Source organism: Arvicola amphibius, chromosome 1 (genome assembly GCF_903992535.2).
Source record: "Arvicola amphibius chromosome 1, mArvAmp1.2, whole genome shotgun sequence".
In the NCBI taxonomy this organism is placed as follows: Eukaryota; Metazoa; Chordata; class Mammalia; order Rodentia; family Cricetidae; genus Arvicola; species Arvicola amphibius.
The window spans coordinates 188,423,673-188,445,812 of NC_052047.1; the positions used below are offsets into that span (position 1 = coordinate 188,423,673).

General features: G+C 41.7%; 1 protein-coding gene across 1 annotated transcript in view; it reads left to right on the forward strand.

Annotated features, from left to right (window-relative positions):
* The window catches only part of Sorcs3 (sortilin related VPS10 domain containing receptor 3), a 628,415-nt gene that overhangs the window by 471,786 nt on the left and 134,489 nt on the right, over window positions 1–22,140 (forward strand). Inside the window, exon 7 of the mRNA XM_038331480.1 lies at window positions 7,067–7,185. Coding sequence (XP_038187408.1) covers window positions 7,067–7,185 — 119 coding nt within the window. The remainder of the gene's footprint in view (window positions 1–7,066; window positions 7,186–22,140) is intronic.

Here is a 22,140-nt window from a genome sequence, read left to right on the forward strand (position 1 = left end):
CAAACCCAACAATACCACAGGTGGCTTCATGTCATATTGGGCTCTTCCTCACTGATAACCACCAAGCACAAGCTGGAAAGGGGTTCTGTGAGGACACGGTGGCAGGATAACCTGACACTGTCAGACAGTTTTAACTGTCTTCACATTCCCGGAATTTCTAGAACCAGAACTTGTACCACACGTGCCACCATCTTTTCCCCATGAAATTGTTGAGCCTCATTATTCAGTAAATCGTAAGCCTTTGTAAAGCCCAATACTGTTTTATTTTTAAGCTCAAGGACAATTGAGCTGCACTGAGTTGAAAAGTAAAACTCCCGGGGCAGGCAAGCTATCAGTCTCAGCGACTGCCTGGAGATGGAGAATGGGAGTCAGAGGAAGGATGCCATGCTGTTTAAGCCAGCATGGACTTCAGGTGATGGAGGAGTGTCTATGTGTTAATTTCATTGGCTAATAAAGAAACTGCCTCGGCTCTTTAATAGGATAGAAAATTAGGTAGGCAGAGTAGACAGAACAGAATTGTGGGAAGAAGGAGTGGGCAGACACTTCAGGCAGTCGCCATAGGCAGTTGCCATGCCTCTCCTCTCAGAGATGGACGCAGGTTAAGATCTCTCCTTGTAAGCCACCCCTCGTGGTGCTATATAAATTACTAAACATGGGTTAATTAGCCAATAAGAGGCTGAAACTATGGGCCAGGCAGTGTTTTAAAAGAATACAGTTTCCGTGTAATTATTTTGGGTAAAGCTAGCCGGGTGGCGGGACACAGCCCACCGCTACTTCTACATTCAGGGAGCAACATGGTGTGGAGGGGCCTTTGGAGAAAAAAGTAAAGAAGCCCAAAATATCAGAAAAACATACCTAGATTCTGGGTAGCATCTAAATAAAAAGAGACAGAAAGGGAAAGTTGCGTCTTTCTGCCCCAGACTTCAGGAGGGTGGGCAGACCTGGCTGGGCCTCACAGTGGCTCACAGTGACTGCCCTCGTGGGCTGGGGTTCTGGAAGGCAAAAGTACAGTCTCCTATTAAACCCAGAATGATTCTGCTCATACCTTTAGCATGGCTTAATGTGAGCCTGCCTTCCTAGGTTTGGTTCTTTGGCCAGGTGATTGAACTGGACTAACTGGAATGTTAGATCTCACCCAGGCCAGAGATTCCATTCTCTTAAGCAGAAGGAACTTTTCCTTAGTGGAACTTTATGCTACTCTAACATTCTCCCTTCTGAAAAAGTAATCCTAGTTGATGGGGTGGAATTGGGTGATGGCTTAGCTGGCTTCTTCCAGCTAAGTAGGGACATTGAATGATGTATTTTGGGGTAGCCCTCCTATCTAAAAGACCTCAAATTGTATAGGTAGTTTCATTTGTATAGCAATCAAGTACAGGGAGAAATGGAAGCCTTTTACCGTACCTGGAAAGAGACATGGTGGAGGGGAATAGAGGCAGGAATTATTATCCCATACTTAAAAGCATCCCATGCAGACCTAAGCAACCAAATAGGATGAGATCAATGTCAGATTATTAGTCTATCAGGCTAAACCTTACACTCTGATCATAGATCACTGAATCTTAAAATACCTCAGCTTAGAGCTCTACCACTCCCTAGAAACTCAGAGGCCAAGATGAAGGGAAGAGGGAGCTCAGTCACTGGATCTGAAGACCAAGGGCATTTTCATCAATTACAGTGGGTACAATAAAACTCTGCCTTATATTTGGGGTGCACAGTTTTCTTTGATTAAAATACTTCAGAATTATTTTAAGATGTTTTTAAGAATTGTTTTTCAGCACCGCTTTCTAAGTTGTCAACATATAATAACATGCCCGGGTCTAAACTGGAATTTAGGTAGGTCCTCATTTTTTCCTTCTGTGTTCCACATACATAGTATGTAAGACTACAGATTTTTATCAGTTACTTGAGTTCAGACCCCAGCTTGTCATTCTCCTAACATCTCAGCTGTGGAATGTAGGGAAATCTCTCAATCAGCTGGCAATTTAGTGAAGACATTAAAACCCTGAGGTGGTGATAATGATGTATTGAGGGTTACAGCTCCTTGTTGTATTATTCCATATTGCTGCAAGATTTAAATAGGTGAATCACACAATTCTAAAATATTGTCCAACTGAGAATGAACACTCTAAAATGCTGTTCTTGTTCTTGTTCTTGTTCTCACCATGATCACCACCAGCATCACCCCCACAATCCTCATCACCACAACCATCACGTTCACTACGACCATCACGTGACTATCATCAGCATCAGCATCACCATCACCTCCTCCATCCTCATCACCATGCCAACTATCATCAGCACCACCATCGTTATTGGCACAACCTTCAGCATCATACAACCGTCATATTCAGAGATAGACTATTCCATGAGAATTAGAAAGAGTTCTAATGAAGTCATTCATGATTGCCGTGATGTTTGAATGCCTGTGACTTAATCAGCTTGTCCCCTGTGCCATGCAAAGGCAGAGATGGCTGGAATTTTCCTGTATTAGAAGTTTCACTAAAGCTTGAAAGTCTTAAGCCCACCAGAAGTGGTGGGAACTCCCTGTTTTTGTTTAGTTTTGGTATCCACTTTGCCTCTTAGGCTAAATTAGGCCTTTCCATCAATGTCACGTCCTTTGATTTGCACTTCCTATAAGTAGGTTAGCTCCACTTTCCAGTCAAGGACAAATAGGATTAGAGAAACTAAGGGAGTTTCCAGAGTCCCCTCGAATCTGCTTATTTTTATGTGTTTGCATTTGAGAGTAATATTGTTATTTAAAATAAACAGCTCTTGGGTATTTTTCATGAAAAGGCCTGAAGAGCTGAATTTGCTTTTTGTTCAAAATTTTAATCCACTTTTCAACTTCTGACAATATGTATATTACCCAGAGGGATGGAAGTTGCGCGAATCTTGGAAAGTTCTTTTCTCTGAGGTGGCAAGAGGCTTGATGTTTAGGAAGTTTGAATATTTAGTAATCTCAAAGGCAAAGTGTAATCACAAGCTACTATATAGTTCAGCATAACGAAAATGTATAGGCTTTTAATAGAATTCAATTCTGTTTAAGTACCTCTTAGTGCAGTTTTAGAAAGTCAGCCAAAGAAAGAAAAAGATGCTCACAGCCGTAGGCTGCTCTAAGGAGGTAACTCTTGGAAGAGCCTGGAAAAGCCCACACTAGACTTTACTGTGGCATTTCTTGGTATAAAGGAGAAGCTCACCTTGATGAATATGGAAAGCTAAAAGCTGTCTCCCCGAGCCTTACACAGCTTTTGGCAGGAATGCAGCCCCCTCAGAAAGAAACAAGGCTCTGAGGGTGTTAGACTACCTCTCTGCCCAAATTCCTGGATGCTTGTGCACAAATCCAGGGCACATTCTTTTTTGAATATGCTGTCTCTGCCGTTGGCCTGGAAATCACTTGAGAAGAGGAAGTCATGTTTTCTGTTTCCCAGAATAGCAGCGAGTGGCTGACACCTGTAGCTTCCCTGTGTACCTTGGACGGATACAAAAGAAATGAGTGAATCCATCTAAGGCAGCCCTTCCACCACAGGAAGCTCTTATGCTGTAGGTGAGATGCTTGGAGACTGGCCCAGCCTGGCATAGGAGAGGCCTTCCCTAAACATCCTGCTATAGAACATACAGCTACTTGGAGATGGGACCAGATATTCCAGAGGTACCAAGCAGATCCTTCTGTTGTACATGTACTTCATATTGCTCATGGTGCAGAGGACACACTGCTTGACTGTGACCTTTAGTTAATGGAGCAACCACCACACCAGCTCTTAGGATGCACGAGAAAGATGCTTTTACATTTAGAAACATGCTAGTCAAAAGCATTCACCGTTGGGAAAATCTACCTGGTTTTCTCATGGGGGTATCTAAATGAGGTGGGTTTGTTGTTGTTGTTGTTATTCCCTTGGGAATGTTTCAAATAAAGAACAGAAAATTTAATCTTAATAATAATGGTGAAGATCCAGTCAGTCATCCATCACGCATGATTGGCAGTATGGGTGAGCAGTGTTGTCTACGCTGAAGTCCAGCTGAAGTTTTTCAAGTTCCCAGGATTTCTTCTTCACATAGCATTACTTTCCCACCCACAGGCTAAACTCAAAACCACGCCCCTCTCTTTTTCTTGTTTTTTTTTTTTTTTTTTTTCCATGAAAGGCATTTGTTTTTCTCTTGTGCACCTCCCTGAAACTTAAAGGATGCCCATATCAATATAAACTCAGGATATGACTTTACCATTAACACACATGTTTCATCCCTGACAGTAAGACAGATGTCTTTGCTGTTACTGGAGTATATGAGGAATACATATAACCAAAGCTCCTTTTTGTTTTCTTTGCTTTAAAATATAATTGGCATTTACCAATTTTAAAAAATGTACTAACAATATGCTAAGCATTTTAATGCATAATATAGTGAATCCTGGTTTAAAAAAAATCTTATATTGTTGACCCCTCCCAGACGAGATATGTTCTAAATCATCCAAGGGCAAGTAACACAAAGTGTTACACGTCTGGTAACTGGTGCTGTTAAAGAAACAAACTAATACGGCCAAGTTATCAGAAGCTTGTTTGGGATTTTCAATGTGTATGGTAAGTGTCCTTCTGGGTTCCATCATAGAACTTTTACATATAGTCATATTTATCCTCATTTGGTGAGACTATCACTGTACTTCAACTTGAGATCTGTTAGGAATGCAGAACCCGAGACAAACGGCATTTGTTGCTCATCCTTGACACCCAAAATTCTTCCAGTAACCCTCTGTCATTTCTGCTTGGTAGCCAGGACTGCCTGATAATTCCCCATTCTCTCCCACAGAGTTCTCATCAGGCAGTGGGCACAATGGTACTTATTATTGTATCTTTGGGTTTTGGAAAATCAAGGCATGGAGACTTCCAGTATACGAGTCTGGCTAAAGATGGCAAGGTCTCTGAATGTTAAGTGGATTTCAGCAACTCATTTTAGTGCTTGTGTCCTGCTAAATTGAACCTGTCATTCCATGCAGCACAGTGGCAAGCGGAGCCAGAGCCAAGAAGTAGGATGCCTTTGGCACTGTCTCCCGCTTGTCACAGGCCAAGGTTTGGGTAAGGTTTGATTTTGTTTAGGGTGGCCTTGAAAAGACTTGATTCTTCTTTCAGGGTGTTGAGATGCAAAGAGCGTGGTAAATAGCCAGGGAGGAATGAGCAGAAGCAAATGTCCCTCCCACGGGAACCTTTGATTACCCGTGTGCAGAGCTTTCTGAGACCAGGTTGACAAGGACACAGGTTGTCATGTCGGCATTTGTGATTTCTTTACATGTGTTTACTGCTGCCTTTTGCTGTATTTTGGAGCTTTATTCAAGAAACAATTTAGTAAGCTGGTACTGGTACGTATGCAAGCAGATCCCTGGTGGGCAGACCCTGTGCTCCAAAGCACAGCCTGGGAGCCTGGTCTTCTTTCTCTCTTCTCAGCAGAAAGTGGGAAACCAGGCCACTCTTGGCTTCATGTATGAACAGAAGCAAAGGGGAGGAGACACTCAATGCACACTCAAAAGTACTGGAAGCCTGATCTTCCTCCAGGGTCAGGGTCTAGGGCTTACAAAAACGTCTGTCTCCCTCATGAGGTGGCCTGGGATACGTGAAAGAGCCCAGGTGGGAAGGAAGTCACTCTTGGGTCTCATTTGGAATGTAGTCTTGTTTGTTTAGCTACACAAAGTTGTTCTGTACTACATTTGAAATTTAAATTACCTGTCAAAACTAAAAATCAGAATATTTTGCATTAAAAATAAACAGGCACTTTCCCATAGATATCCAGAAGGTCTCAAAACCAGCTTGCCTGTAATGAACTAGAGCCAAGTATTTTAAGAAAGGGACTCATTAAGGCCTGTGCCAGCCTTGATCTGCTTGCCTCAGCCTCCTGACTATCTGAGATTATAGGCCCGAACTGCCATGTCAGAGCTATACTTATAGATTGTTGATGATCGACCCCCCAAAAACAAACTTTCTTTGTTATTTTAACATTAAAGTGAAATTAAATATAAAGAAAAAAGCTTTTTTACTTTTAGTTTTAAAGAAATCTACTTCTTATTTTTATTTTATTTTAATTTTACTTTAAAATTCCATAAAATGAACAATAACCATGTTTAAGGCTACTTACAGGTTGATGTCTTCACAGAGACTCTCTTGTAGATTTTTTTGAAGGAGAAAGAAATTGAAAACATTGTTTTCCTGGATGGTTCTATAGTCATGTGTAGATGCTCTTGAGAGTCAGAAATTATTATAAATGCAGATTTACTTTTACAAATAATTATACAAATTTCAGGAAAGTAGTTAGTGAATGTATTCTTGTTGAAAACATAATAAGGATGTATATTATACAAAAATCAAAGGCAATACTACAATATAATATAATAATTTAAGTCTATCCCATTCCCAAAGTAACCATATCTAATCTTCATTTGAGGCCTTGAAATCACTCCTCTGTAACTGTAGCACAAAGCTATGTACCTAAAGATGTATTTTAAGTCATAAACTAGGTTTTACTTGTGCACGATGAGATTTGCATTTTCAAAAGTTTGGAAAGCAATGCACATGAGTAAAATCTGTTGGCACTTATGTAACCACCAAATCTTTCAATCGCAGCATGACACTTTGTCGTGTGTTATATCTTAGCTCATTCAAATTTTCCTTAATTCATGGACATTTGGCCTATTTTCAGTTCTTCATTGCTGTAGATGATAACGTCACAGTGAATATTCCCACCACTCCTCTTTGTGAAAATGTCTGAGACATTCTTTAGAAACATTCCTTGAATTAAAAGTAGTTGTGTAAAAATACATGTGCATGTAAATTCCTGATAACTTCTTCAAAAAACTAAGTGAATTTATTCTTTTACCAGCAGTAAATGAGATTAACTTTTTACCCAGCCTCTTACCCCCATCTGGGGAGTAGTGCCTTCAAATTTTTTGTATAAGAAAGTAGGAACTCATTATTGTTTTAGAAATCGCTTGTCTGTGCTTCCGCGTAATGTGTATCTTTGTGTGTGTCTAGGGCCTTGGCTAGTCATTTACCCTGCTGCTAAGTGCCACCCTGACTTTCTCTTTCAGATGCCCACTACCTCACCTGCAGGATCCAGGAATGTGCTGAGACAACTCGAAGTGGCCCCTTTGCTCGCTCCATCGACATTAGTTCCCTGGTCGTCCAAGATGAATATATCTTCATCCAGGTGGGCATTGTTAGTGCAGCTGGTGGTAGGAAGTGAGAGAGTGAGGCTGGCTGCCTGCTAGGACACAACAATGGCTTTCCTGACGATGTGAAGACGTGGAGCCAGGACACTGCCCTTTACTTACTCTGTGGTGCCGGGCACTAGGGAGACTACAGACTGTACTTTGTAGGTTTTCCGGGTCAGTGTTCTACCCTGGGGACTTTACTTACCCAGGGAATTCTTCAGTCAGATTGCTACTTCATGATAACAGAGCTGTCTTGAGATGGTTAGGCTAGGGTTGGAGGTTATTAAAAGTCAAATGTCTAATGGGCTTTGACTTTAAGTAATTTATCAAAGTCATGTTCTATTTCTGTCTAACGTGGCTCGTCTAACTTGGAAGTGAAATCCTGCAATGAATTAGACATCACCAGATTTCGCTTTCTGGAAAAGTCTAAAGCTCACCAAGTTGTCCCTTCCCCTTCCCGAGCTTAATTCTTTTTAGAATGTCTAACTCTCAAGTCTTTTCCTGCAAGAAATCGACTGTTAGAGGAAACTAAATGAAATAGTTGATTTTTGAAGTGTCTACTTTGTAGTTCTAGGAGATACAAAATAGAGGGGAAACGTGGGAAAGTAAAAGGCAACACCCCAAAAGAAGAAAGAGCTATAGGTAGGTAAATGGTAGATGACAGATAGGTAGATAGATGGATAGATAGATACATAGCTACATAGATAAATACATAGATAGATATAGATGATAGATGATAGGAGATAGATAGATGATAGATAGATGATAGACAGATGATAGGTAGGTAGATGATAGATAAATAGATAGATAGATGATAGATTGATTTATTAAGCTTGACATTTGATGACAACCTCTAGTTTCCCAATCTACTTTTCCATGGTTTACTCTAACTTGTTTGACAAATGATTTCCCCAAGGAAGCTCGAACTTTGACCTTACCCTGAGTTTGCTCCTGAATGAACTTCTTTGCCTGCTCCTTAGCCTCTCGGTCCCGATCAGTGTCATCTCCTCTGTGAGCATGCATCCTGCCTTCAGTGCATCTTATAGCTCCAGATTATGATCTCTAGCCCAGGAATTATTAGAGTTCTCTTTTACCAAAGGTGAACAGATTTTTCTCCTTTCCAAATCAAATTTACACTCTGGGAGGAAGAACAATATTTTAAATTCTTATGTCTCTCACCTTTGGCCCTGCAAAATTTTAATGCAAGTGAATGTGTGTTGTATTGATAGAAACTCAGGAGAAGTAGCCTGCCACCCCAAATCAGCTTTAAAGAGTGTAGAAGTCAGCATCTCAGGATTGATTTTCAAAGTCATGGGATATCAACAACCTTCTCATTGTCTCATTTATGGGTGCTCACTGAACACAAACCCTGCAAAAATATGCAACGCTAGTTACTACTCTGGCCGTTCCTTAGATTCCCGCCCTTGACCTGATACATTTTGCTGCCAGGACCTACTGCCTGGGCACTCCTGTGGGGTTCAGCACTGTCTCCACATCCCGATGCCTTTAGGTCTGCGAGCCATGACCTCCATCATGTGCTCTAGGTGACTGTGCTTAATAGCTCTCACCACACCCCAGCTGACATACCCAGTTCCAGTCCACTTGGAGCAGACCCTAGCATAGCCATAGCCCTCACACTTGCTAAGCTGAAGGAATCTGCATCTTGCTTGCAGCATCTTTGACTTGAATATTTACTTCCATTCCACTCCCGTTGCCATGGTCCCCACATAAGGTGATTTTTTTTCTTTATCTTTGCTGAAAATTTTTAAATGTGGGAGCATGAGGTGATTTATGAATTTACCAAACTGACTGTCCTTTCTTAATGCTAATGCTGTGTATAATGATGAATGTGGCTGGACTGTTTTTGGAAACATGCCTTCAAACTGACTGTTCAGATATTCTTCCCTGCCCAATGTGTTTCATAATGTATTCTGTAACTCTTCAGGTAGATACACAATTTTATAAAAAAAAGTTTAAACTATTTTTCATTATACTATAAGCAAAGATTCTTTAATTAATCATCTTAAATCTTCACTTTGCTTAAAAGAGGTGAGGCTGCATGCAGTTTTCAATAAGGTTTGATTCATTGTCAGCTACATGTGTGGTCCCTCCTCTAGCTGCTGAGGCTAAGACAAGGAATACAGAAATTTCTTGAATTATTGGAATTAATTTTTGTGGGAAACACATCACATGCACACACACATACAGAGAGAGAAAGAGAGAGGGAGGGAGGGAGGGAGGGAGGGAGAGAGAGAGAAAGAGAGAGAGAGAGAGAGAGAGAGAGAGAGAGAGAGAGAGAGAGGAGATGCTTTAGGGTACAGCAGTTTCTCAGGCTCTGGTTTACCCCACTTACGTGTTTGACTCTTCTATAAAAGGAAGTCAGCGGTAGCACCCACACCAGGGGTTGCATTAGGACTCTGCTATGTAACAACCTTTGTCAAGCACCACAATGATGCAGGAACAGTGGTGTTCTATGAACATGTACCATGCCTTTTATCTTCCACTATAAGCTCATTTCTCTATAAAGTGTGTCACATGATGGTGGATACTATGGATAAAAGTAAGCAGGGACCAGATGTTGGGATATATTGCTGTTGGGTTCTAGGATTTGATGACTTGACCTGGGGCAGAGTAATAGGAAACACAGCTAGATGTGTTGGGCCTGGCTTTCTTGAACCCTGCATGGAGGTGTAAAGTGGGAAGTCAGAGATTCGATGCAAGGGGCATTAGGGCTATTATGGCTGAATATACAAATTGGAAGGTTGTATGCTATATGTGATAATATTTGGAAACCATAAAGAAAATCAGAGGAGTAAGAAAAGACAGGAAAGAGAGAGAACCAAATGTTGGTCCCCAGAGCACACCAATAATTACATTCAGGAAGATGAGAAGAAGCCAGCCAATAAGACCACAACTAAGAGTTAAAGATAATGGCATAAAGCTGGTAGAGTACTCTGTTGCTTGATTCATTTTTGCTTATAAGGCAAGTGGCATAAACTTGAACAAAAAAAACACAAAAATTCTTCAATCACCAAATAAGCATAGGTAAAGTACCTCTACTTGAATCCATCAACTATTGAAAACTGAAGTTATAGAGGAATGCTGCCAGCCTACAGTCAAGCTCCACGCAGAGCAGACCATGTGTCAAGGGCTTTCCCATTGGAACTTAATCATCCCTCCCCCGCCACAGGAGTTCTGCCACTGACCTCTATAGAAGTGGCACGTAAGCCTTACTTCTGCCAGTGGGTGCTCAGGGCATAGTTATGGCGGCTTAAGACTCTCATTATTATGGTTTGTCTTCCTTAATTTCCCATCTGTTCTTTTCATAGAGCTGAATATTTTAATTTTAGTTTTAACTGCATAGTTTAGGATTATAGCTGTGTACAAAATACCCAATCTTCTGTTTTTGGGGCAACCTCTTTTGATTTCTTCTTGTGAATGATGATAAAGCCAGTGTGCTGCTTGAGTTTCTGTTTTCCTTCTTCTCATTAATTCTTCCACCACTCACTTGAAGTTGGTTACCGAATTTTCTAGTGTTTGCCGTACTGTCTTAGCATGTGACTTTGGTAGACTTAAATATTTTGTGACACACTGTGAATCAGGTGTGAAATAGGCTGTGTAGTGACTTCCTGCTGTGTTCCCTTTCCAAAGGATAGCTGCCATCTGAGTCACTTAGCACATGCGCATTCTCCAGTGTCCCCTCTGCCCTCCCACCCCCACCCCCGTTCCTGCATTGGTTTTAATCTTGGCTTTATAGGTGGATATATCTACCTGTCCCCATCAGGCTTTGAGAAAAGCTCCCTCATTTAGCTCTCAGTTGTCTGTTTTGTCCTTTGATGAGGTTTTGCAAACAAGTAATACTTGGATGTATGAATACTCTTAACTTTCCTCGTGTGTTTGAATATTGCTTTCTCGAGGTCTACAATGCACGCACTGAGCTCTTTCCCTGAGAACTTGGCTTGTTGAGCACCTGACTATTGCTGGGGCAGGGCAATCTGTGGTTCTCTTCTTTGAGATGTCTTGTTTTGCTTTTCCTAGCTCTCATTTAGGGAGAGGAGTGCCCCTTTGTTTATTTTTGCTAGTCCCTCCCCCTGGAGTTTTTCATCATATTTGTTGACATGTTTGTGTATGCCTTGTGGTCACCATACTCCTTCACCCCCGGGAATGTGTCTCTTTCATTCTAATGATTCAATTTCTTCATTGTTATCATCTCAAAAGCCCCTTTATGATATCTTCAAAGACGTATTTTACTTCACTTTCATGGTTTGGGCTCTCTTCCTATAGGACCCAGAATGTGTGAGACTGAATCCACAGAGTGAAGACAGCATTTCATCCTGCCCCAAATTTGAACAAAATGAGCTAAAACAGTTTTGCACTGTGCATGAATTAGTATTTAGTAGTTTAGAGGGCCGTTCTGTCTAATTTTCCTGATTTAACTTCCTTTCTTAATTTGACCATATTATATTTTAACTTCTCTGCCTCCTCCATCTCTTCCTCTGCCAATGATTTCAATAACAGACAATGCCCCTCCCCCTCCTTGTTGTGTGTCCCTTGCCTCTTCAACTTCTGTTTAAAACTCTTCTCCACTGAATGTGCAGGTTACTGTGTGTGTGTGTGTGCTCATGTACAATATGTTTATGAAAATACAGATGTGTGCGCATGGATTTGGAGGTCAGAAAACAATGTCAGATATCATATATGTAGTGTGTTACTTGCATCTATGGATATGTTCTGTCTGTGTGGCTGCCTGGTGCCTGCAGAGGGCCGTGAATCTCCTGGAACTGGAGTTACAGGTGGCTGTGAAATACCATGTATGTCCTCAGAATCAAACCAAGCTGCTAGAGAAGGGCAATTGGTGCTCTCAATTGCTGAGCTATTTTCTTCAACTGTCATACAGCTGGTTTTTAATTACAGAAATGTGGCTACAATTGGTTTGCTTCCTGGAATAATCACTTTTTAATATTACTGATATTTCTTTTCTGTCTCTTTCTCTTTTTTTGTTTTATTGAATCAGTTCATCATTCTTATACCATTTTTTCATATTCTCTTTAATACTTAAAATTTTGTATGTGCAGGCATTTTTGTCTGCATGTATATCTGTGTAACCACTTGTGATCCCGATGCCCATGGAGGGCAGAAAAATGTTTAGGATACCCTAGAACTAGAAATAAAGGTGAATGTAAACCACCATGGCTGTGGGGGGTGCTGGGAATCAAACCCTGGTCCTCTAGAAGACCAGCCAGTGGTCTTAACTACTGATCCATCTCTCCAGCCCTGTATCTTTATATTTTTAATTATTGCTTATTTTTTAATGACCTGAGTCCCTTGGGTCACAAAATGCAAAAAATCTAGGAGGTTGATTCTATGAAAGATCAAGGTCTTGTTTTTGTTTAGCATGAGTCTTACTTCATTCTCAGTTCTGTGTGACTCAACAGTTTTTTTTTCCTCTAAGCAGTTTTTCTTATAAGGCAGAACCTTCTGGAACATAGTATATGTAGCTTCTTTCCTACACAGATTGTATTTCATGGTTAAATTTTCATTAAGTGTGGAGTTTGCATTGCTCTTTCCTGTTTGGTTTGCTGCTGGAGGATGATTTATGAGGAGAAGGGGGCACATTGTAATTACTTGGCTATTTAAAACCATTTATAAATCCTTATCATGTGTTTCTGAAATGTTGCTATAGTTTACTAACTGGTTTCTTTGCTCTCAGATCAGCACACCAAACCTCTAGCGCCTTCACAAACTCCTTCCAAAGTCCTTTATTTAAAATAAAAATCAATGTCCCCAGCCTCAGTGGTTGTTAATCACCTGTAGGGCGAAATCCAATTCCTTGGCATTGTCTGCGAGAGCCTCCACAGTTGGGGCCCTGCGATGAATCAGCCTCACAGAACTCTTCACCTTTGCTTCCCACAGACCTCCCTTGCTTTAATTAACCCTTCAGTGAACATGGACTCTTGAGTCTCCAGGCACATACCATGACACTTCTGGCCACCATGCCTTTCCTGTATTTTCTTTCTGCTGGGGATGCCCCTTAGGGAGACAAACTCAGTCGTTAAGATTCAGTTAAGATTCAGCAGTAGGCAGCACTTCCTTTACCCTCCCTGGTATCCTCCTTCTGGATTGGATCGAGCTCCATAGCTGCATTCTTGCCTGTTTCTATTGTATCTTCAAGTCAGGTCTGTAAACTATGAGGACTCCGACTACATCTTATTCATCCTTGTTTCCCCTGCACTTCGCATAGTGACTGGTACTCAATAAGTGTTTACTGGGCTGAACTTAACAGAGGCGATAAGACATGGTCCTTATTTTCAGGGAGCATAGCTAGTTATCTTTTTCAGGCAAGGAAATCTTGTTTCTGCAGCTAACAATATAAGGCAACTTCAGGTAATTGGCAATTGCTCACTGCATAACAAATGTCTGTGTGTCGAGCGCCTTTGCGTTTTTATAAAAAACGCTGTCCAGGAATTACCCAGTGTGTTATTCCGTACTCGTTGCTATTCATTCATTTAAATATATTAAAACACATTCTGCCCAGCCGAGAGCACAGGCAGCTAAACAATTATAATGCGATGCGATGAAAGCCGCATTAGTGGGAAACATATGTTGCTCTTGGCTAAATGAAGAACCCTTCACCCTGTCCTGGATGAGCATCAGTGGAGGATTCCCCTGGGGGTGCAGGCAGGGGCGGCTGGGAGCACAGGTGAGGGGGTGGAAAGGACAGTGGGGTACTGGGTTGGAGCCACAGGACCTGTGTGCCATGCCCTCTCTACCCAAGGTCCTTTGACCTTGCTGGAGGGGAGAAGCTTCCATTTTCCTTCATCAAATGCAGGTGATGTGGCTGACCTTTCTTTCAAGTTTCTAAAAATCTCAGAAGTAATCTGAGTTCAACTCCAGTAGCTCCCAGCATCCCTCGTGCTCCTGCCATCTCTTCTTTAGCGTTGTTTGTTCAATGACAGAGTCTAACTCTCTAGCCTAGGCTGGCCTTGAACTCACTATTCTCCTGTCTCAGCCTTCTGAATCGTTGGACTTACAGATGTTGACATCCAATTCTGTCATTGGACATTGTGATTGCTTCATTTTCCTTATTTTATGCTGTCAGTTATTTTTAATTATTTTTGAATGTGCATTTTAAAATAATGAAAAGTTTCCTCAAATAATTTTCTGAAACTTTGTAAATTTCTGGTCATTTGTGAGAGTATAAATTTGAAAACTGAAATAAGCGTCAGGAAAATGTATGAAGAAGGTGAGATTGTTTTGGTGACCAAGATCTGTTTCTAAACCAAGGGCAGTGAAGGTTCCTTTCTGTTCCATGAATAAAGATGCCTCAGAAGAAGAAAACCCGCCAACTGACAAGGCCACTTCTTCAGGGTACAAACTCATAGATGATGTCTGACAGTATTCCAGGCTGGGGAGCAGGTTGCTAGCCCTGTAACTTCCTCTCAAGGAGTAGCCGCTGATAAAGGGGGAAGGCTGTGGAGAGCACTTCAGCCTGAGTCTAAAGTTGGCCTCAACGACTGTGTTCTACGGAAGGGAGTTAACTCTCCCTCAGGAGTTTGGCGTTGAAGGTAGAACTTAGTAGAAGTAGGTTATTTATTAAACAATTCTAGCAAGTAGATAACAGCAAGTTTAGCATAAAGTGCTTCAGGGCTCATGAGTTTAGGAAAAATCTTCACTTAGTTTTTCTAGTATTACTATTTTAAGTTTGTCTGTAATGCTAGCAGAAACAGAACTCTGATGAAGAATGACATAGTATCTCTTGGTGTGAGACAGACATAACGGGAGATCATTGTGTCAAGTCAAATCAGCCAGGCACAGAAGACGGCAACTGCCCGTTTTCACTCACATAGACATTTGCAATAGCTGATCTCACTGAAGTGGAGGCTGGAGCATGGATTGACAGAGACTGGGGAAGAGTAGAGGAAAGGGAGGGATGGAGAGTGTTTGCTCAAAGGGAAGTAAGCTCTACTCAGACAGTAGAAAGCAATTCTTATGTAATCCTGCACCTTTGCGTGCCTGTGATGACGGCCTTGGTCACGGCACCTGGCAGAAGAGAGGATTTCAGATGTGTGATGAGTTTTCCAGGGTGAGTGTGTACCCTGATTTGAGCATTGTACAATATACACATGTAGCAAATACCACATTAGGACCTACAAATACATGTAATGTTCTGGGATTATGCTTCATTTCCAAAATTAAAAAAAAATAAAAGTAGAAAAGGATTGTGGGACAGTAGGTTCACTGGCTTTCTTAGCACTTCCTTAGAGAGAGGACGTCGGGTTTTCATTCACTCTTTTTATTGTTTTACTTAAGTCCCATTCACTTAACCAATGATCAGGTTCTGGCGCTGACAGTGTTTAAACGCCACTGACTACAATACTGTGTGGGTCAGAGGTCAGGCTTTTCATATGTGGACAAGTGAGATCAAGCCTGTATCTTCTCTGTATAAGATATATATATATATATATATATATATCATATAACACACATGTATCCATGTTTGTGTATATATAATTTCAGAGCGCAGTTAAATAAACAACCCAGTCAACTTCTAAATAATGAGAATCATTTGATTAGTCCATTAGGCTTCTCCCCATGATATTAATTTCCCATGAAAATTTCACCTTAGTCGCATCTCTAAAGAAAAACATTTCTCATAACCAAAAACAATTCTCCTTCCTGGATCTACTATTCTTAGTCTTCTCTTCTCTGTGTGGTAGGGGGTCTATAAACTACCCCCACTGCTCCTGAAATTTAGGGGGACTGCACAGTTTATGCCTCCGCTTTTATGCCAGGCCTGGCAAAGCTATGCTGGTGGTCATCTCAACAGGTTGCTGGAGGAGAGAGACCTTATGCTTGATCTCCTGTCGCCCTTGAGCTGAAGATGTACAAGAAGCTGTGGCTTTGTTAACCTGTTGGTGCCTTTCCTGTCTTGTGTTTCTTGATGAAATCAAATGGCTTTAATCCTTCTGAGAAAGTCGGGTTTTTTTTGTTTGTTTGTTTTAGATTTTATTATTTATTATGTATACAGTGTTCTGCCTCCATGTATGCCTGCATGCCAGGAAAGGGCACCAGATCTCATTGTAGATGGTTGTGATCCACCAAGTATTGCTGGGAATTGAACTCAGGACCTCTGGAAGAGCAGCCAGTGCTCTTAACCGCTGAGCCATCTCTCCAGCCCAGAAAGCTGTGTTCTAGTGGGGAAGAATCTATTTGAGTGGCCTGTGCTCCACGTGGATAAATGAAACAGACTGTCCTCTATAGGGAAGGGGGACTTCAAGTTGACTTCTGTGTGCTGAGCCAAGTTGGTTGAAAACACTGTCACTTACCCCACTATAGGGTGGCTTTTATAGTGGTTATTCTGAAGAATAGTTAGTTCAGCAACCATCATTCTAAAATTCCTCTGGAAAAATAGTCCATACCCCAGCTACTAGGGACTGTGACAATCAAGAACACAGCTTTGTAAGGCTTCTTATAGTCATAGTAGATTTCATGATGTTCTGTCCTAGCTTCCCACGATGGGATGCGAGGTCTCCTTTTATGTGAGGATTCATCCACTCCCTGAACAAACTGGTACTCACATTCTCTTGTATTCCTTCAAGTATCTAAACTGCAAGAGGAATTAGACTGATAACAAGTACAAATTACATGCTCAAATGGAAGAGAGAATGAAAGCTTGAAGGAGGGAAAAGTCTTCTGGACTACTGAGGTCATTGCCTGCATACTCTCTGGTATCTGTGGCTTTTAGCCCAGGACAAAGGATTTTCCTCACTCTCTTAGTTGAGCTTGATATTGTCCTGGAAGGTCACATACAACAAATTAAATGCTCAGTAGAAAGACACTTTTAGTTCATGAAAATTGAGAAACGACAAGAGGAGCCCTAAAAACATACCTAGAAGGGCTCACATACAGTCTCGGAATCTCCCATGTGTCTTACAACAATTTGTGCAGAGCAAGGGGGCATGGTTTTGTCCTACAGAAATGAGAAAGTCAGCGTGGTGAGAGTCTTACCAAGTTGTTCAATTCACCCTCCCTTATAGGCGACAGTCTTCTGGATCCTTTGTAAACCACCATGAAAACACCATAGGAACAGACAGTATGATATGGATTCATTTAGTGCCAAATATCCAACCCGCAGGGCTGTCCTGTGGATGTAGTCAAGAGGGAAGCCCCCTCTAGTGAGGATGGAACAATGTGCAGAGTTGCTTCTTGAGGGACTATGGCACCAAATCCAAGCCAACCAGTTGCTGTTCGAGTTTAAGGATTCCGTGTATAAACACAGAAAAGTAGCTCTGTTTACAAGGCGAGATGTCTCAGAAGTGCTGGCCATTAATGCGTGTTCAAAGCCAGTCTCTGCTGAGCCCTGTACCATATGGTAAGTGCAACAGGATGTGACAGAGGCAAAAGACATTGTGCCTGCTCTCAAGCAAGCCATGACTCAGGGAGCCAGGAGTCTAATTTGGGGGAAAGACCCTGGTTTTCGTGTAATCAGGGATCGGCCACCCTCCAGCCAGGGACCGCTGACAGGTTCCCTAGCCTCCTAGAGCACTCATTTCCTCATCTCCCCAGGGTGGAATCGCGCCACTTGCCCTGTGCAAATTGGAAGGTTGTTGTGAGGATCAAGGGAGATAATGATGTCTTTGAAACGCTTTGAAAACTACAAAGCCCTACAAGAGGCAAGAACTGACACTAATCCACATACAAAACTCAGCCTCACTCCTTTGTGTATAGACACCCTGTTTTAAGGCTATTTTTTTTTTATCAGCCTGCCACATGAAAGACTACTCAGTCTCTTTGCCAAATTCATTTTTAAATCATTCATGGAATCAATTCCTGGTTCAACGTATGTGCATGATAAAATCTTCCCATAAAAGTTCCATAGTTCTGTCATCAAAGAAATCAGTCTCTCATGATCCCATGAGACCAGATGTGTTCTGGGCATTAATTATCTTTTAAGAAGTAGAGCGTCTTACTCTTGGTTCATCGAGGTTTTGATACTTTATTGAAAAGCCTACTTTATAGATCACCATGGGATGGAGAGTTCTCTCTATGGTGTAGCTATGATTTCTCTAATTGTTCTCTTTTTGGTAGGAAAAAAAGCCCCATGGCAGTAATTAATAGAGTGTAATTATTCAAAGAAAACTATTTGGTGATATTTTAAATGATGTTAATTCAGCTTTAATGGGAGAGCTTTTTGAATGTTAAATAAATAGCAATTTCATCATTAGGGACACTATTACAATGCAGAAGTTTTAAGAGAAATGAAAGAGATAGAGACAATCTTCAAAAGAAATCCAATAAAGACATCTTTAGGTGTGCAGAGTTGAAACACTTCCAGAATCGGAAACACGTGTTTTCAACACCCAGTGCCAAGGACAATTCCTCAGTTGGCATGTAGTTGGGACATGGCATGTATTAAACCAGTGGCTTGGTGTAACGGTTGCTGGTACTATTTAAGATGCTCTCAGGAATAATCAGAGTGCTGCTGCACTTATGAAGGGATGTGCTCCATGAACCTTTGGGACATCTTAAAGTCTCCACTGCTTGTCCTTCTGGCTCGTGCTTACCGTTGTCACTAGCTGTGTGTAAGGGAGGCCTGCTATCACCCTGCCATAGCTGCACAGCAGGACACTTGCATTTTGTTCTGGAGCTGATCTATCCTCGATTTAAGCTCTCACAGGAGACCTCTTGACCATTCTGGGGCAGTCACAAGCCTTGAGGGAGTCAAGAACCTCTGAGACAATGCATCTTCTAAGAGTCAGCTGCTAGTGTCTTGGCATCTTCCCTTCCCATGCCAGGTCGACAGCTATAAACTTTATACACTTGAGGTTTTCTCCAGTAGGACCCCACCATGACAGCTAGTTAGCAGTTTTCCTGACATGGCTTTTTCTCCCCTCTGTTTCCTGATTCCTAATTGCATGTTTCCTATTCCTCGGTCATTTCTCTCCAAATGAAATTAAAAACCATTTATATAATTGATCTTACTCAGGCTTTACTTCTCTTTGAAAGACTCAAATATTTAGATTACTTAGTGTGTAGCTAGAATCATGGGTACAGTGAACTATTCCAGAAACAAAGGCACCAGGCTCTCAACGCTCATACTGAGACCCTTTCTTTCTCTCATTCTTAGTTTTAGATTATCAATCCATCTCTTTTTCCTTTAAATTACTAATGGCTATTTTGAAACGTCCATCAATAGTCACACATTTTCAAATATCTACCATTCTTAAACAACAAAGCCTCTGAACTCTCTTTGAACTCTATATTCCTCTTTATACAAGTCTCATATTTCATTTGCCACCCAATTTATTGAGCATCATCTGTATTCATTTGTTTTCCCATTTCCCTCTCTAACCCACCTGGGACTGCCTCTGCCACTCCACTGAAATTGCTTTGGCTGAGTTTGCCAAAGATGCCTGTGAATTATATACTTACAACGTTTCTCAGTGATTAACTGACCCAGCCTATCTTCAGAACTCCTAGCTGCCCTGCCTAATCTGGAGCATCTTCCTCCCAACACTTAACCTCTATCCTAAATGGTGTAGGTGTATACACAGGTGGCTCTCCTTCCACCTACCTTCTTTCTGCGTTGGCTTTTCCAGTGTTCTTTTTGATTTTCTTTCCCTCTACCCTGAGGAATCCTACCCAGCCCTCTCAGCATGAATTATATCCAAATGCAAATGATCCTGGTACTCTGCTCAGAGTGTAGAGGCCAGGAGGCTCCAGGGTTATCAAGGCTCATTCACTTGAAAACCATCAGTCTTTTATGCATGCAATCTCTCCTCTTCAGATGCTGCTTTACTGTACAAGTGCCTAATAAAAGACTTGTGTCTTCCCAAGAAATCTAATGAGGGCCTGTGGAAATCATGACACCTGTTGTATCCCAGGCTCACATTCTTTTCATTACTCCCAGGGATTCCTTTCATTACTCCCAGAGAATGGTTCTGCAATTTGCTGTGTGTTCTGCAGTAACTCTTTGCCTTTCTTGTACAGATGGGTGGAGTGTGGCAAGCTAAGGGTGTTAAATTATTCTCATTATTTTTATAGGAGCTTAATTGTTTTTCCTCTGAGCAGTTGTCCTTTGTCATTTGTTTGGTTGTTTGGTTGGTTTTTGTTTTTCAAGATATTGTTTCTCTGTGTATCCCTGACTGTCCTGGAACTCACTCTGTGGACTCGATTGGCCTTTAACTCAGAGACCCTAGAGATCTGCCTGCCCTGCCTCCCCAGTGCTGGGGTTAAAGGCGTGCGACACAACAGCTAGGAGCAACTGTTCTCTTTTCTTACTTTTTTAAATTTAGAATTTCATACATGAAAGCTATTTTTACATAATTTTATACCCCCCCAACTTTTCCTTTGCCCCACCTCTAGAATTCATAGCCTCTTCTTTAATTATTACTGTGTTGTAGTGCTTCCTGTTTTAAAAAAATGATTTTCTTTCTCTGAACAGCCATTGATTATCTGTAGCTCTCCATCTACGGATGGGGCCTTGTGAAATGTCCCCCTCTCACATTGGCAGGTCAACTGCCATGGTCATTAATATGTTTTCTGCCCCCTGATAGTAAGTTTCTCTGCTGACACAGTAAGCCAGATCAAGCTGCACTGAAAAAAATATAATCAGTTTTGTTTGAGCAAAGCAACTCCCAGGCGAGCTTTCCAGTTCCAAACATCCAGGCTAGAAAAGTGCTCCCCTCCCCAACTAAAGCAGGGAGACTTTATAGGTTGTAAGCGACTGGTGATGGCTTGTTAGTACATCCACCACCAGCTGGGGTTGTGCCCAAGTATGGTCAAAAGCTGAGCTCGTGAGCAGGGACCTGGGTTATTCCTTCAGGGGAGGAAGCTGTCGCAGCTGTCAAGAATGACCTGGGCTTTTTTGCATCTTTCCTTTGGAGACTCTCTGAGTAGGTGGGATTTGGAAAGAGGGAGGGATAGGAATGGGGTTTTTCAGACCATGCAGGGGCATTCTGGAGGCTCCAACAGAACAGTCATTATGCATATCTTGTGCTGTGGTGCCTCTGTCAGGTCTAGAAGATACTATCACACAGCTGCTGGCCCGATCCTCTGTCTCTTGTCGTCATCTTTCTGTTCACTCTTCCACAATGTTCTGAGCCTTGGGTGCATTCAGGATTGCATTGTAGATGTACCAGTTGGAGCGGGGCTCCCCACACACATTTAGTTTCTTCATTTTGACCAGGTGGACATTGTTTTAGTCGCTTTTGTCTGTAGAAAAGCAGAAACTTCTTCGGCGAGGATGAGCCACACTCTACTGAGGGATTTTAAAATCCAATTAGAAACAATTGATTTAAGAAAATGGTGGGAGTAAGTTTTCCGATTGGGTTTGAGATCACTGTAGCCACAGGTGGTTGACTAGGTTTGCAGTGCCAGGCATGAATTCCCACCCATTGATTGGACTCTTGATTAACTGTGAATAGCTGTATAGAAGGCTACGTTATTGTGATTAGTTAGGAAAACTGACAGTAGCTTCTCCATACCCGAGAGAAGGCAGGATTAGCTATACAATGGTTGGACAGTGCATTTTGCAAGAAAGATGGCCATTCATGCTAGCTAATTATACAGCCTCTTATCATTAGAGACAGCCTCTGAGTCCTGGCCAGAAGATAGGCGTGTGGTCTAAGACAACACAGGGGTTTTTCCAGCATCAGCTCAAAGTAGCCACACAGTTTGCAATTTCTCACATAGTTGGGATACTTGCTGTTTTCAATTTTGGAAGCAATGACTTTTCAGAGTGTTCTTTCTCCCTGACCACATGAATCTTCTCCAACCATCATCAAACTAAAAAAGCTGTCATAGTAGGAAAAGGACCTCACAATTACTTAATGCCAAATTTGTGTCTGATATGAAGAGCTTATTTCAGGTTTTCAATGTTCTCGAGCTTTTATGTGATAGATATTCTACTGTCTTTTCATTTTCAGTGGGGGTAGCCAAGCTTCAGTGGT